Genomic DNA, 15,367 nt, shown 5'->3' with positions numbered 1-15,367 from the left:
ATGTTGAGCATTTTTTTATGTGCTTAATCTGTATATCTTCTTTAGAGAAATGTCTATACATGTCCTTTGCCCATATTTTTTAAAAATATTTTATTTATTTATTTAACAGACAGAGATCACAGGTAGGCAGAGAAGCAGGCAGAGAGAGAGAGAAAGGAAGGGAAGCAGGCTCCCTGTTGAGCAGAGAGCCGGATGCAGGGCTCCATCCCAGGACCCTGAGATCATGACCTGAGCCAAAGGCAGAGGCTTTAACCCCCTGAGCCACCCAGGCACCCCCTTTGCCCATTTTTGAATCGAGTTGTTTTTGTTGTTGAAATGGTATGTTCCTAAAACTAACAGCTCCACTCTGGCCTCCCAATTCTAATACCTTTGTTGACTGTGACAAAGGTAGCGCTTTTGGCACACCAGTTCAAATCTTGTTACAGAAGTCACTCCAGCCCAACCCGGAGACTGGAGTATTTTCTATCTCTTGCAACTGAGGCTGACTGAATGCACCACTATGGGCCCTTCAGTCTTCCAAGTTATCATCCCTCAAAGCAAGTGAAGTACCCAAGGTTAAAGGCTTCAAGCTCTCTTCTAAGTTCCACATTTTTGCTCAATTCTAGGTAAGGCAAATAAATTTATGCTATTTCCTTTAATTTCCTGGGAAATTAATTAAGCAGGATATGGTTTCATTTGCTCTTTTCAGCAAATGCATATACTCTTGCATTATCTTTGGAATTAATGACATGTTTTATTTCAATAAGCTGTATGACTTATTTTCTTCCTCAAACAAGCACACTGTGCCAGTGGAAAAAGACTAAGCAGTACAATGTTCCTTTAATAATATAAATACAGCAAAGACCCTGATCTGGCCATTTCATCTATTAAGTGGGCTCAATTCAATCAAGAATAAGAAAGTAGACAGGTGCCCCTTGGCTTCCAGTCAGCTGTAGGTCTCACAGAAGCACAGGGAAAATGAGGGCGCTGTGGACCCAGGTGTACCAGGCTGCCATTGGGGGTGGGGGTGGAATAAAGTAGACAAATAGCACACTACAAACTTAAGAAAGGGGGAGAAAAAGGAAAAAAGTATCTAGCACTTAGGGCAGAAGGGCAGCATAATACATTTTTATTTGCAAAGCTATTTTAATTTTATTTTTAGAGAAGATAGTAGGGATTATTAACACCATTACAAAGGCCTGTATAATTAGCAAATAATAGGTTCCTAAACATTATTAAATAAATGTGAAAAAACAGTGGTGCTTGGGTGGCTCAGTCAGTTAAGAATCTGCCTTCAGCTAGGGTAATGATCCTGGGGTCCTTGGATCAGCAGGGAGCCTGCTTCTTCCTCTCCTTCTGCCCCTCCCCCTGCTCATGCTCTCGCTCTCTCTCTCTCTCTCTCTCCCAAATAAATAAAATCATTAAAAACAAATAAATGTGAGAAAACAAAGTAGCAATCAAAATAACTCAATGCCCTAATGCCCCTCCAAAGAGAATTATTAAAATCAAAACAAAAACCCCTGCCTTTACACTATTATTTCATTCTTAAAAGTGTACTCTTGGGGCACCTGGCTGGCCCAGTCAGCAGGAGCTCGTGACTCTTGATCTCAGAATTGTGTTGGAGCCCCATGTTGGGTGTAGACATTGCTTAAAAATAAGATCTTTAAAAAAAGTATATTCTTAAATAGATTTTACATTTTCCCTTTATTGAAGCATGTTTTAAATTATACAATAATGTCTAACTACCAAGAGATAAACCCTATATACAATGGTTCTTTCAACCTGACTACACATTAGAGTAATCTGAACTTTAAAAACATGCCTGTTTCACTGCCCATGTCCCACCCTAGAACAACCGGATCAAAATCTCTGAGGGGACAGATCCTTGACATCTGCATTTTTTAAAAGCTCCCCAATGATTCCCCAAGTGATTCTGAAGTACTATATTGGACCATCCAATCTAATTCTAGTTGTTCTTCTATTTCTGTCTTGGCTAACATTTAATCTTCCACGTCCCTTCAGAGACATCTTATTTCATCCGTTATATATGTTGATTTTGTGTTGAGTAGCTGTCTGATATTAAAATCTACATGATACAACTGAATAAAACAGTTAAACACATACACAGAACTGCCAGTAAAGAAGTATCATACCCTAGGGTTGACTGCTGATATGTATTAGAAAAACTACATTTGTTTTACATTAAAAATAATTCTTTAGAGTCTGTTTATAATACCAAAACCTAATATCCAGAAAACATAATTTTTATTATTTTTTAAAAGATTTACTTATTTGAGGAAGAGAGCCCAAAAAAGCCAATGAAGGAGCAGCAGAGGGAAAGAATCTTTAAGCAGACTCCTCGCTGAGCAGGGAGCTCCCAGAGCTTGATCTCATAACCCGTAAGATCATTACCTGAGCCAAAACCAAGAGTCAGATGCTTAACCACTGAGCCATCCAGATGACCTGAAAATTTTTAATATTTTTAAATAAATGATCAAATTTATCCACAATTTATATATTTCTTTTTTTTTTAAAGATTTTATTTATTTATTTGACAGACAGAGACAGAGATCACAAACAGGCAGAGAGGCAGGCAGAGAGAGAGGGGGAAGCAGGCTCCCTATTGAGCAGAGAGCCCGATGCAGGGCTCAGTCCCAGGCCCCTGAGATCATGACCTGAGCCAAAGGCAGAGGCTTAACCCACTGAGCCACTCAGGCACCCAATTTATATATTTCTGATAATTGTAAGAATAAGGAAATAAATAAGTCTTCAAAATATAGTAAGAATGTTAAAAAAAATCTGTAATAAATACTTAAAATCTTTAAGTCCCCAGTAGGATTTAATAGCTTTATTTCCAAACTATCCTTTAGCTTTAAGGAAAAGCAGCATGATATGGTGAAGAACAGTGAACTGGCTGTCAAAATTCTTGGAGCTTAATTTCAGTTATATTAACATTTTAGGAGACTTAAAACAATCTAAACTATGTGGCATCTAAATATCTGAAAAATGAGGAGGGAAAGAGCAAGCTAATAGAAGGAAACTAACATTTATGAACATCTATTACAGGTCAGACACTTTGCAGGGTTATTTCACATGTGATTTCATTTAATAATAATAACAACAATGATAATAATAGCAATAATAATTCCTGCTTGATCTTTGCTTAGTTGCTTTGGGAACTCTGCCTGACTGGACCTGTTTTATCTTTTATTTATTTTTTTAAAGACTTTATTTTTAAGCAATCTCTGTATCTTTATCCTAAATCACACATTTTAAATTCTGACCTGTGCTCAATGCATTTTTCGGGAAAACAAGAGGCAATAATTAGATTAGCTAAAATCTTAAAACATTTACAAAGTGCCAGGAAATGTTCTAAGTGTTTTTACTTGTATGCTCAAATAATTCTCACAACCGTATAAAGCAGGTATTATTATCTTTCTCATTTTACAGATGACATAACTGAAGGAAATGGATTAAATAACTTGCCAAGATAAATGTGCACTAGCAACTACCGCAAGTTTTCAATCCAGGCAATCTCATTTCAAAGTCCATGTTCTTACTCACTACACCACACCATCTCACATAAGCTGAAGGCTCTTGTACTTCTGTAGGGATTGAATCTCATAAATATTAAATATTTTCTAGTTATCAGCAGAGGAATTTGTCAAAGGTTTTCAGTTACATAAAGATTACATAAATGAGATGCCTCATGATGAAAGCTTTTTTTCTTTTTTTGATGGAAGCTTTCTGAATCACAAATTTTGCATTGTTCAGTCTGAAACATTTACTGTCTGCTATATGCAGATGGCAGGTACTAAGGCATTGGGGATAGAGACAGTATTAAAATGCCCTCATGTTATGTTTGTTCGCCTATTAAATATTTATTGTGCACACTCCATTTGAAGGGTATTACACTAGGTAAATGGCACTTACATAGATGAATCTGAAACAGAACCTGCCCTCAATGATTTTAATCTAGAAAGGGATATTAAAGAAAGTTATTTTTTAAAAAAAGGTAAAATGAATTACAGCTGTTGTTCTTTATCTACATTAGCTCACTTAATCCATAAAACACTAACAAAGCAGTATACTTATGAAACATGTTTAAAAATTGGAAAGTTAATTAAGGAAGTTGGGAAAGGGAAATTATTTCCAGTGGTGAGATCAGAAGAGTTCTTGGAAGTGACATCTGAGCTGAGCCTTTGAGACATGAAACTGTGGATAGAGATGGAGAAATAAAAGTACACTAGTTGAGGTAAACTGCATGAGCAAGGCTATGAAAATAGAAAACGAGGGAGAACCATTAATAGTTCACAAGACATAAGGGAATACTGGGATAGCAGGTTTAAAATACAAACTGGGGGCTTTTGGGTGGCTCAGCTGGTTAAGCAACTTCCTTCAGCTCAGGTCATGATCCTGGAGTCCTGGGATCAAGTCCCATACCAGGCTTCCCCTCCTCTGCAGGGAGCCTGGAGGAAGCCTGCTTCTCCTTCTGCCCGCCACTGCCCCTACTTGCATGCTCTCTCTGTCAAACAAATAAATAAAATCTTAAAAAAAAAAAAGAAAGAAAATATAAATTGGGGCTAGATCATGGAAACCTTTAACTGTCAAGTTCAGGATATTCTATAGACAACAGGGAGCCACTAGAGATTTTTGAACAAGAGGATGACATAATGAGTGTGCTTTAAAGAGACTAATTGTCAGAAAAGTGTAAGACTGTGAGGACTGCAGCTAGCTTAAAGTATTTAACAGACTGACTGAAGGAAACAGCTTCTAAGAAACAGAGGCAAGAGGTGAAGGAAGTATTATAGGAGATGAAAAAATGGCAGTGATTGCACTCTTCCTGACAAATACATTTTTAAAAGCAGCATATGTGGACTTCTGCTTGTGGGAAGACAAAGTAGATATACTTTTCCCTATTACTCCCTGGATAAACCACATACCTAAGAAGGGACCCATATCTAGAACATATAAAAAACTCCCAAAATTCAACAGTAAAAAACACAAAAATCCAAAGAAAAAAATGGGCAAAAGACATAAATAGGCTTGTCATCAAAGTGGATACATGAGGGACGCCTGGGAGGCTCAGTTAGTTAAGAGTCTGCCTTTGGCTCAGGTCATGATCCCTGGGATCAAGTTCCCCATTAAGCTCCCTGCTCTGTGCGGAGCCTACTTCTCCCTCTCCCTGCCTTTCCTTGCTTGTGTGCGCTCGCATGTGCATGCTCTCTCTCGAACTGACAAATAAATAAATAAAATATTTTTAAAAAATGAAAGAGGATACATGAATGGCAGGGGGAAGCACCTGAGCATCAGAAGCTGCTAGGGAAATGAAAATTAATGAAAATTATGAAATTAATTATGAAATTAATGAAAATTAAGACCATGGTGAGGTTTCACTACATACCTGTTGAACAGCTGAAAAAACTGTGCCAATATGGAATGCTACCAAGGATGCAGAGAAACTGGACCTCTCACATACTGCTGGGGGAAAGCAAAATTGTACAGCCATGCTGGATGATAGTTTGGCAATTTCTTTAAAAGCAGGATAGACTGGGAGCACTTGGGTGGCTCAGTCGTTAAGCGTCTGACTGCGGCTCAGGTCATGACCCCATGGTCCTGGAATCTTCTTCTCCCTCTCCCTCTGCTGTGCTCCGTTTCTCAGTGTGTCTCTCAAATAAATAAATAAAATCTTAAAAAAAAAAAAAAAAACCAGCATAGACTTCCCATATAGCCTAGCAACTATACTCCTACTCCTGGGCCTAAGGTTCCTAAGGTTCACACAAAAACCTGAATACAAATGTCCCTACCTTCACTACTGTTATAGCTGAAATGTGTATAAAATCAAAATATCTCACAATATGTGAAACTGTGGTACATCCACACCATAGAATATTACTCGGCAATAAAAATTAATAAACTATGGATACACATAATCAGTGGGTCTCAAGGACATTGTGCTAAATGAACAAAGTCAATCTCAAATTGTCACATAAGGTATGATTCCCTTTATAATGTTCTCAAATGATAAAATTATACAGGCAGAGAACAGATTAGAGGTTGCCAAAAGTTAGAAAGAGTATGTATCTAGAGTGTAGAGGTTAACCCAAGGGAGATCCTTATAGTGATAGAATAATTCTACACGTTTAAAAAATTTTTTTAGGCTTTTTAAGTTTTTAAATTCATTTATTTAAGTAATCTCTACACCTGAGGTGGGACGCAAACTCAGAACCCGGAGATCAAGAGTCACATGCTCTTCCAACTGAACCAGCCACGCACCCTTCTATATCGTGACTGGTGCAATGGTTAAACAAATCTACTCATGATAAAATGACACAAACTATGGACACATTCTGAACCAATGTCAATTTCCTGATCTTGATACTATACTATAACTATGTAAGATATAACTAGTGAGGCAACTTGATAAGTGGGATCTCTGAGTACTATCTACACAATTTCCTATGAACCTAATTATTTTAAAATTAAACTTAAAAAAAACTAAAGGAGCAAAATGTCTTAAAAAATAGCACATATAGCCTAGGTATATATCTTTAAATAAGTAAAATGTCAAACTATTAATAGTTACTCCTCCAGTGAACTCTTTCACTCTCTACCTTAAGTATTTCTAAAATTCCTAAATTTTATACAATGAGCATGTAATACTTGATAACCAAAGGGAAAAGACTCTTTTTAGGGGGAGGGGGGTAAGGATGCCAAAGACTCTTGAGAAAATGACAAGGAGTTACTTGGGTGGCTTGGTCAGTTGGGCATCTGCTTCCTGCATTGGTCATGATCCTGAAGTCCTGGGATGGAGCCCTGCATTGGGCTCCCTGCTCAGCTAGGAGTCTGCTTCTTCCTGTCCCTCCCCCTCTGCTCCCCCCCAACCCCCACTAATACACTCTCTCTCTTACTCTCTCAAATACATAAATAAAATCTTTTAAAAAACCCACAAAAACAGTATTACTTCTCATTGTTTAAAGCACACCACACAAATAGATATGAACAGAAAATTTAAAAACCAACTAAATTCAACTATTAACCCATGTATGCATATACACACTAAATAAAGGTAAAAAAAAACAGTGAGCCAACTAACAAGATCAAGAAGTCCAAAAGAACATCTGATTATAGACCCAGTTTGGTCACCCATTAACAGTGTGACTTTAGAAAATGACTTAACCTTTATACTTTGAGACCAAGAGATTACAAACAGAAACTAATTAGAAATACTAAACATGGGCGCCTGGGTGGCTCAGTGGGTTAAGCCGCTGCCTTCGGCTCAGGTCATGATCTCAGGGTCCTGGGATCGAGTCCCCCATCGGGCTCTCTGCTCAGCAGGGAGCCTGCTTCCCTTTCTCTCTCTCTGCCTGCCTCTCTGTCTACTGTGATCTCTCTCTGTCAAATAAATAAATAAAATCTTTAAAAAAAAAAAAAAGAAAAAAAAGAAATACTAAACATATGTTTTGTAAATCAGGATGACAGAATTAAAATGGTGGAACTGTGATCTGAAAGATCTAGTGTAATTCTTCAACTAAGCTGAAGAAACAAAGGCTTGAAAGTTTAATTTCGGACAGCTATTCTACAACAGAATTTGATATAAAACCCAGAAAGCATAGCATTTAAGAATGCTGGCTCTGGAATCAAACCGCCTAGGTTCAAATTGTGGATTTACCACTCACATCTATGTGACCTTGCATTAGTTACTTAATCTTCTTGGGCCTCAGTATTTTTAATCTGCAAAATGAAGAGAAGACTGGTTCTTACTCCATAGCCTTGTTAAGATTACATGGAATAATACATGTAATGCACTTGTAATAATGCTTATTAGCAAATACAAACTTCTCAGTAAATGTAAGGTGGTACTGCCATCCTCATCAACTCCCTTCTGCTAGCATTGCCCCAGGCCTGAAATTAAATCATTAGGATAGTCATCTATAATTAATAATCAAACCACTCAACTCTCAAAATCTTTGGGTTAATATGAAATAATTTTGAGTATTTGAAAACAACTGTAAAGTCTTATAAAAGTTTTGCTCAAGGTGGATTACCTTTTAGGGAAACAACTGTGTAGTTAAATAACATAAACCAAAAAACAAAATAACAATAGTGATTTCAGTTAATCAGAGTAGAATTCAACTCAACAGCAGTTCCTCATATAAAGACTTATTTAAGAACAAGTTTAACTTCGAGCCCCAGACTGGGTGTAAAGATTACTTAAAAATAAAATCTTAGGGATGCCTGGGTGGCTCAGTCAGTTAAGCATCTGCCTTTGGCTTACATCATGATCCTAGGGTCCTGGGATCGAGTACTACATCAGGCTCTCTGCCTTTGGCATAGGTCATGATCCTGGGATCCTGGGATCAAGTCCCACATCAGGCTTCTTGCTCAGCAGGGGGGCGTGCTTCTCCTTCTGACTGCGGCTTCCCCGTTTATGCGCTCTCTGACAAATAAAATCTTTTAAAAAATAAATAAATAAAATCTTTAAAAAGTACTCTATACTTTAACAATCTGGGAAGAAACTGGGAAAATCTCCTAAAGTGACAGGTTCTAGTAACTGGAAAGACACAAACTATCCTGCTGGTTTTAATTATGCAAACACATAAAAGACCAAAATGGTTTCTAGTTTATCATTATGCAATCTTTAGAATACAAATCATACATCAACAGGGGCACCCAGGTGGCTCAGCTGGTTAAGTGTCCAACTCTTAATTTCAGCTCAGATCTCAGGGCCATGGGATCAAGTCCCTCCTGCACTCAGTGCTGAGTGAAGAGTCTGCTTGAGATTTTCTCTCTCCCCTTGCCTCTGCCCCTCTGTGCACACACAACGGCTCTAAATTAAATAAATCTTAAAAAAAAAAAAAACACACAAAGGATATATCAGCAAAATGAAAACTTTATTTTCTGTGTGTCTTACAGAACCAATGTCTAGGTTCATATACTGACAGTGATTTAAATATGCTGGATTTTCCTTGCAGTTTCACTTGATCATGTATATTCTAAAATACTAGAGTATAGTTTGAAGCAATTGTCTTCTTTAAAAACCATACTTGGGGGCACCTGGGTGGCTCAGTGGGTTAAAGCCTCTGCTTTCGGCTCAGGTCATGGTCCCAGGGTCCTGGGATCAAGCCCCGCATCGGGCTCTCTGCTCAGCGGGGAGCCTGCTTCCCTCTCTCTCTATCTGCCTCTCTGCCTATTTGTGATCTCTGTCTGTCAAATAAATAAAATCTTAAAAAAATAAAAAAAATAAAAAATAAATAAAAACCATACTTGTCTTTAAAAATCATACATTAAAGTGCCCCTAAAGGAATTTAGAACAATGGATGAAACCTGATTCATAAATACAAAATGTGCTGTTTTTAAAAGTTATTACTGATTGCATACACAATAAAAATTTTTATGTATTTTTTTTTAAAGATTTTATTTTTTGGGGGGTAGAGAGCACAAGTCTGGGGAGGGGCAGAGGGACAAGCAGCCTCCTCACTGTGAGTGTGGAGCCCAATGTGGGGCCAATCCCAGGAACCATAGATCATGAAGTCAGATGCTTAACTGAATCAGCCACCCAGGCACCCCTACAATATAATTTTTTAGTGATGTATAAAACCTAAAAAATAATATCTGTATCTCAAGAGAAAAAAAAGGGGAAGAAATTTTTTAAAATTATATGAAGTTAATGTTAATATATTCCCCTTTAGACAACTATACATTATAGTTCAACTTACACTGAAATAAAGTCTAAATTTACCTAATAAAGCTTAATTATTGTGCACACAATAGAGACAAATCATACCAGTCTACAGATCCATAAACCAGAGCATAAAATTAATTTTTATGAAAGTAGAAAGCCTAAATTATAACGTAGAAGGATGAAGTTTACTTTGGGCATTAAGCTCTGCAGTTTGTTAGTATTTAGGACTATGCAGCTTTTTTTTTCTAATCTCATTTTTATTTTTTTAATTCTAAATTAAAATCTTTCTGTTAAACACAAAACTATTATTTTCTTTATATTTATCAAAAAATAGTTTACTTTTCTTAATAAGCACAGAGCATTGTTTCCAAAACATCTATGAAATCTTCTATAATTACAAGATGATTACAAAGACCTAGAACCAATTTCTACCATCAATTTTTGAAACTCTAGCAGTGATTCTCTACTGTTTTATTATGTTCCACTGTAAAGCAGTAGAGTTTAGGGCAGCACATTTGAAGAAATCCTGTACTTCAGTTCTCACATATTTTTTGCTGCCTCGGCCATGCACTCTTAGATACTATTAAAAAAAAAAAGTTGTCATATATACCAAAGAACACAAAACTTTTTCTGGTTCCAACTTGCCTTTAGACTAAGACTTCCACTAGCAGGTTGCACCAAATTCAACACCACATCCAGAACGTCACAGCTCAGCGAGTAAGAATCTAACAGGTAACACTGTCCAGTTTAAATCCTCAGTTACAGTAAAAGTTTTTACGCAACGATGAAAATTTAGTAGTAAACGTGATGATGGGTTCTTGATCTGACTGCATGTCAGTACAAAGAAATACACCAGCAAAGAAGCATATAAAATTCTAACTCTTATTCTAATCACTAAAATGATACTTAGAGGGGCACCTGGGTGGCTCAATGGGTTAAGCTTCCGCCTTCAGCTCAGGTCAGGATCCCAGGGTCCAGGGATCGAGCCCCACATCCGGCTCTCTGCTTACCAGGTAGCCTCCTTCCCCCTTTCTCTGCCTACCTCCCTGCCTACTTGTGATCTCTCTCTCTCTCTCTCTGTAAAATAAAAAAATTAAAACAAACAAATAAATAAATAAATAAATAAAATCTTTAAAAAATTTTTAAAATGGTATTTAGAAAGGCTAGTGGTCTGAGATATTTATTAGTAAAATCTTTATTTTTAAATATGCTACACCTCCAAATCAAATCAGCATAATGGAAAATTAGAAACTAGCTCAAGGTTTCAAAATCTATTATAATATTGCAAAAATATATTGGACTTGAACCTCAAATTTAATGTATGGTTTTGGCAAGCTTTAGTTTTATGACAATATTGTACTGATGAAATTGACATCAATTTAGTCTCAAAGTTCCAAACTAAAACCAATTTGCAGGCATTTTCAGTAACTCAGTGATACAGTTTCACTTATAAGAAGACGTTATAGTAGAATTCATGGTTCTCATTTCTTATCTCCTATTAGAATGTCCTACCTGTCAAGAATTTTAAGAGAGCAAAGGGTCAAGATAATAGATATATTACTGCCTCTCTTGACACTGCCACAATTCAAATGCTTAAACTGACAATATAAATTTGAGACAAATATAAATATAGGTCACTGACTTCAAAACACACCTTTGAGGTACATATGATAAAAACCATTCTATGGTCAAACACTGCAATTAAACTACTGTAACCAAGCTTTCCCAGTTTCTACTATCCTAAGCAAGAGCCAAGAGAGATTCATGTAACATTCCATACTGAAATGATTTTATCACTGGGAGGACCCAGTGTGCAGTAAAGTAACAGAACATTTCAACAGAGAGACATGAAGTCTAGAGTTAGCTAGTAGGGGTCAGGCTTAAGATTCAGTCATGATGGTGCTGTGTATCTGGGGGGAGGAACACGGACACAACAAGCCTGTCACAAATCCATACCCCATACTCAAACGACAAATTATGAACCAGTGACAGAGGCATCATGTAAACACTGAATTGATCTCCAAGCGAGTCTGGTTCACGCTCTCCAATTTTTGTTAACTTCTGGATTTCTCAAAGCTAAGAGGACAGTAAGACCTAAAGTAAGAATTACTATTAACATCATGTATTACATTATGGCTGTAGGTAAGAACTTTCAAAGAATATCTAATTAACATGGTCATTTTTTTTTTTTAAACCCAAGTTCACATCTCTTTTCTTTTCTTTAACATGGTCATTTTTATAAGACAAAATGACAATATTCATTAGAACATCAGTGATAGAAAAACTTCTCAAAAACAATGCTCAAATTTCAATTCTCAAAAAAAGCCATAAAAATGTCTCTAAATCAGCTATGGCAAAGTTTTGAAAAAGCAGTGAAAATTTGATGGTTAACAGTAGCTGTTTACAAGTAGCTGTGCACTGTGAATTAAAGTCTTTACAGAATGGAAAGTACTACTGAAATAAAAACTGATTTATCTAAGTATATCTGCACGTTCTGCCATTGTGGTCATGATGGCTTCTCCTTGTCTAGGGAAATTGCTCAAGCATGAAACTGAATTTTTTTTACAACTAAGTGTGAGAACTGTCAAAGGGAAACAAAAATAACTATTAGGCATGCTAATCTATTAATTGCACAACTCCATTTAATGGTTTAATTTCATAGTAATATTAAGATGTAACCTTAATAGAGAGTTCTATTTCAGTTCAACTCCATAAATTTTTAATTGCTTTTATTTAATTTATTTGTTTATTTGAGAGAGAATGAGAGAAACAGAGAGAGCATGAGAGGGGGGAGGGTGGGAGGCAGAAGCAGAAGCAGACTCCCCACTAAGCAGGGAGCCCGATGCGATGCAGGATTCGATCCCGGGACTCCAGGATCATGACCTGAGTTGAAGGTAGTTGCTTAACCAACTGAGCCACTCACGTTCTGGCTGACTTTTATTTAGAGCTAAGTATGAAGACATAGAGAATCTCAGTCTGGTGTCCTTAAGCAGAAACATAAACAATAGTAATATTATGTAACTTCCAGCTAAAGATCATTTGTATTAAGTTGAAGAAAAGGGAGTTTAATCTTTTGACAACAGTTAATGAAAAGAGAATTTATCTTTCAAGAAATAATTACCAGTCCCCTGAGCATCTGAATATAGGACACAGTCTATACACATTAACTAATATTTGAAAGTTTTTGCAATCAGTACATTTTCCCTGCATGAAGATTAAACAGTAAATACCCATTTAGAGAAGAAACACTTGATTAAAAGTTTGTTTTGAAATGGCCAACAAATTTGCAAAATGTATAATCAAATAAAAAGTTGTAAAAGTAATCTTATAAAACACAGATCAAGTTAAAGACTTCCTGAAGCCATGTTATAATTTAACAATTACAAAAGGAAATTAACTTTTTTTCTACTAAAGTGAATATAAGTATTGCAATCATCATTTTTCTGGCACAATTGCTGTTTTGGTACTACGCCTTCCACAAAAACTATCTATGTAGGGGCGCCTGGGTGGCTCAGTGGGTTGTCTCTGCCTTTGGCTCAGGTCATGATCTCAGGGTCCTGGGATCGTGCCCCACATCTGGCTCTCTGCTTAGCAGGAAGCCTGCTTCCCACCTCCCCCACATCCTCCCCACCCTACTTGTGATCTGTCAAATAAATAAATAAAATCTTAAAAAAAAAATTAAAAGTATCTATGTACCCCCCATCCCAGTTCTGTTTGCTGCCTACTACAGCATCCTCTATTCTTATTTTTCTAGATCTCTATTTAAAATATTCACACAATATATGCAAAGTTGCATTAATATTGGTCCTGCAAATTTGTCAGAAGTACCCTTCCAATTTTCAAGAGACCCCAATCCTGGAGTTATGAATGAGAGAAGAGCTGGTACACCTGGACTGTGGTGATTTCACATAGACAGCTGACTCTTGAACACCAGGGTTTGAACTGTATGGGTCCACTTGTATGCATTTTTTTTTCAATAAATGCAGTACAGTCCTGTAAACTTATTTTCTCTTCCATATGATTTTCTTTTTTTTTTTTTTTCATATGATTTTCTTAACATCTTCTTTGCTGGTAGGTTACTTTATTATAAGAATATAAAACATAATACACATAACATATAAACTATGTTAACTGTTTATGTTATCAGTAAGGCTCCTGGTCAACAGGCTATTAGCCAAGTTTCTGAAGAGTCTAAAGTTAAAAGGGATTACGACTGCATGCTTCTAAACCCCTGTTGTTCAAGGGCTAACTGTAGTTTTATAAACTCTTTTAACCCAGACACCTGCACCGACCATATTTTTACCCTGTAGTAAATGTGTCAACTCTAGTTGGCAAAGTGTAACCAGTCAATACGGAGTATCTGTAAACCCTAAGTGTCCAAATTCTTGTTTTGATTTTTTTTTAATTTAAAGGTAGCGTATTAAATCTTTCTTTCTTAAAGATCTAACTTAAAGTAAACTTTAAGAAAACAAAACAAAAGAAAAGAAAAACCCACACCACTACTGTTAGAAGTACCCAAATGGTATCTTTATTGTCAGAATCACCCCTTTCACTATCTTTTCCGAACATCACTTCCTTTTTACTACTTCCCCCAGCCGTTCCGGCAAATCAGTGTTCAACACCGCCCCAGATTCTTAAAAGGATCCACTGTCCACAAACGAGAAAGCCCCACAATCCAAGCGTATTACCCTAGCGATCTTCGGCCCTTTCAAAGACACCTGTGAAAATGCCAAAGCCTTGAATTAGATCCCCAAGGGCTCCTTTTCTTTCCTGACCCCATTTCTCTTTTTCTGGCCCTTCAGGTCAGACGACTTCCTATCCGACAGCCCCTCCCTCTTCCAATCAAACCTAAATCCTTCTGATTAGCAAGCCAACCCACCCACCCTGAGGTCAGCTACCTCGTCTGTCACAACCCCGTCCCGTCTCCCTCGCCAGGCTGTAATAACCCACCTGGTGGCTCCCGATCCCTCGCCCCCAACGCCAAATCCCAGAGCATCCCTTCCTCCGGCCCCGCATTCCCGCGGGAGCCCTTGAATCGGCTTCCCCCACTACTCGGCTTCCAAAACCCTCCAAGCCCTTGCCTCTTCAAAGCCACCCCTCACTCAGGTCTTCCACTACCCTCGCTCCTCAGTCTCCAGCCATCGTCAACCCCCTCAAGGCCCTCGGCTCAACATCCTCCATTTCCCACAGATTCCATTTTAGAGCAGACCCTCCCGGGTCCCTCAACCGTCTCCTGTGGCCCCTTCGGACCCCAGTCCTCGGCAGCCCGGCTCCGCCCCTGACTCCCAACTCATCCTCCGCGGCGGGCGCCCCGCAAACTCCCCTCTCCTCAGGCATTGCTTCCGCTCACCTCCGCGGTGCGAGTCGGGATCCCCTGACCCACCTCCGAGTCGGCGTCCGAATCGCCGTCGGAGTCCGGGGCCCTCCGGGCCTCGCCGGAGTGAAGCGCCTCGAGCGGCGGAGGCGGAGCCCGGGGCGGTGAGCTAGAGTGGAGGCGGGGGCGGTGGCGGCTGCGCGCAGGCATCGCTTCGGCTAGTCTTCTGCCTCTCCCGCAGCCGCTGGAGTCCGAACCGGAACTGCTTCGGGAGGAGGAGCCCTACGGGCGTGAGGCGGGACCCTACGGGCGGGGGCGGGGCCCAAACCGGAAGGGTCGCGGGATTCAAGATGGGCGAGGGAAGCAAAACCTCAGCAAAGAAGGCCGAG

At 38.4% G+C, this 15,367-nt stretch overlaps 1 protein-coding gene across 9 annotated transcripts in view; it reads right to left on the bottom strand.

Annotated features, from left to right (window-relative positions):
• Nucleotides 1-15,267, bottom strand: part of SAMD8 (sterile alpha motif domain containing 8) — a 46,275-nt gene extending 31,008 nt beyond the window's left edge. For 3 of the 9 annotated variants that reach the window (XM_032312511.1, XM_032312514.1, XM_032312513.1), the window contains exons 1-2: nucleotides 15,015-15,266; nucleotides 14,353-14,382 (exon numbers count right to left, since the gene is read on the bottom strand). In XM_032312511.1, the coding sequence (XP_032168402.1) occupies nucleotides 14,353-14,382; nucleotides 15,015-15,188 (204 nt within the window). In that variant the 5' untranslated portion in view covers nucleotides 15,189-15,266. Of the gene's footprint in view, nucleotides 1-14,352; nucleotides 14,383-15,014 lie in introns of all 9 variants that reach the window. The other 6 variants (XM_032312512.1, XM_032312505.1, XM_032312510.1 and 3 more) reach the window with 6 other exon arrangements.
• Nucleotides 15,268-15,367: the final 100 nt, after the last annotated feature.

This window comes from Mustela erminea, chromosome 14 (assembly GCF_009829155.1).
Source record: "Mustela erminea isolate mMusErm1 chromosome 14, mMusErm1.Pri, whole genome shotgun sequence".
Lineage (NCBI taxonomy): Eukaryota > Metazoa > Chordata > Mammalia > Carnivora > Mustelidae > Mustela > Mustela erminea.
The sequence above is the reverse complement of the archived record's forward strand: the minus strand, read 5'-3'. Positions and strand labels throughout refer to the sequence as shown.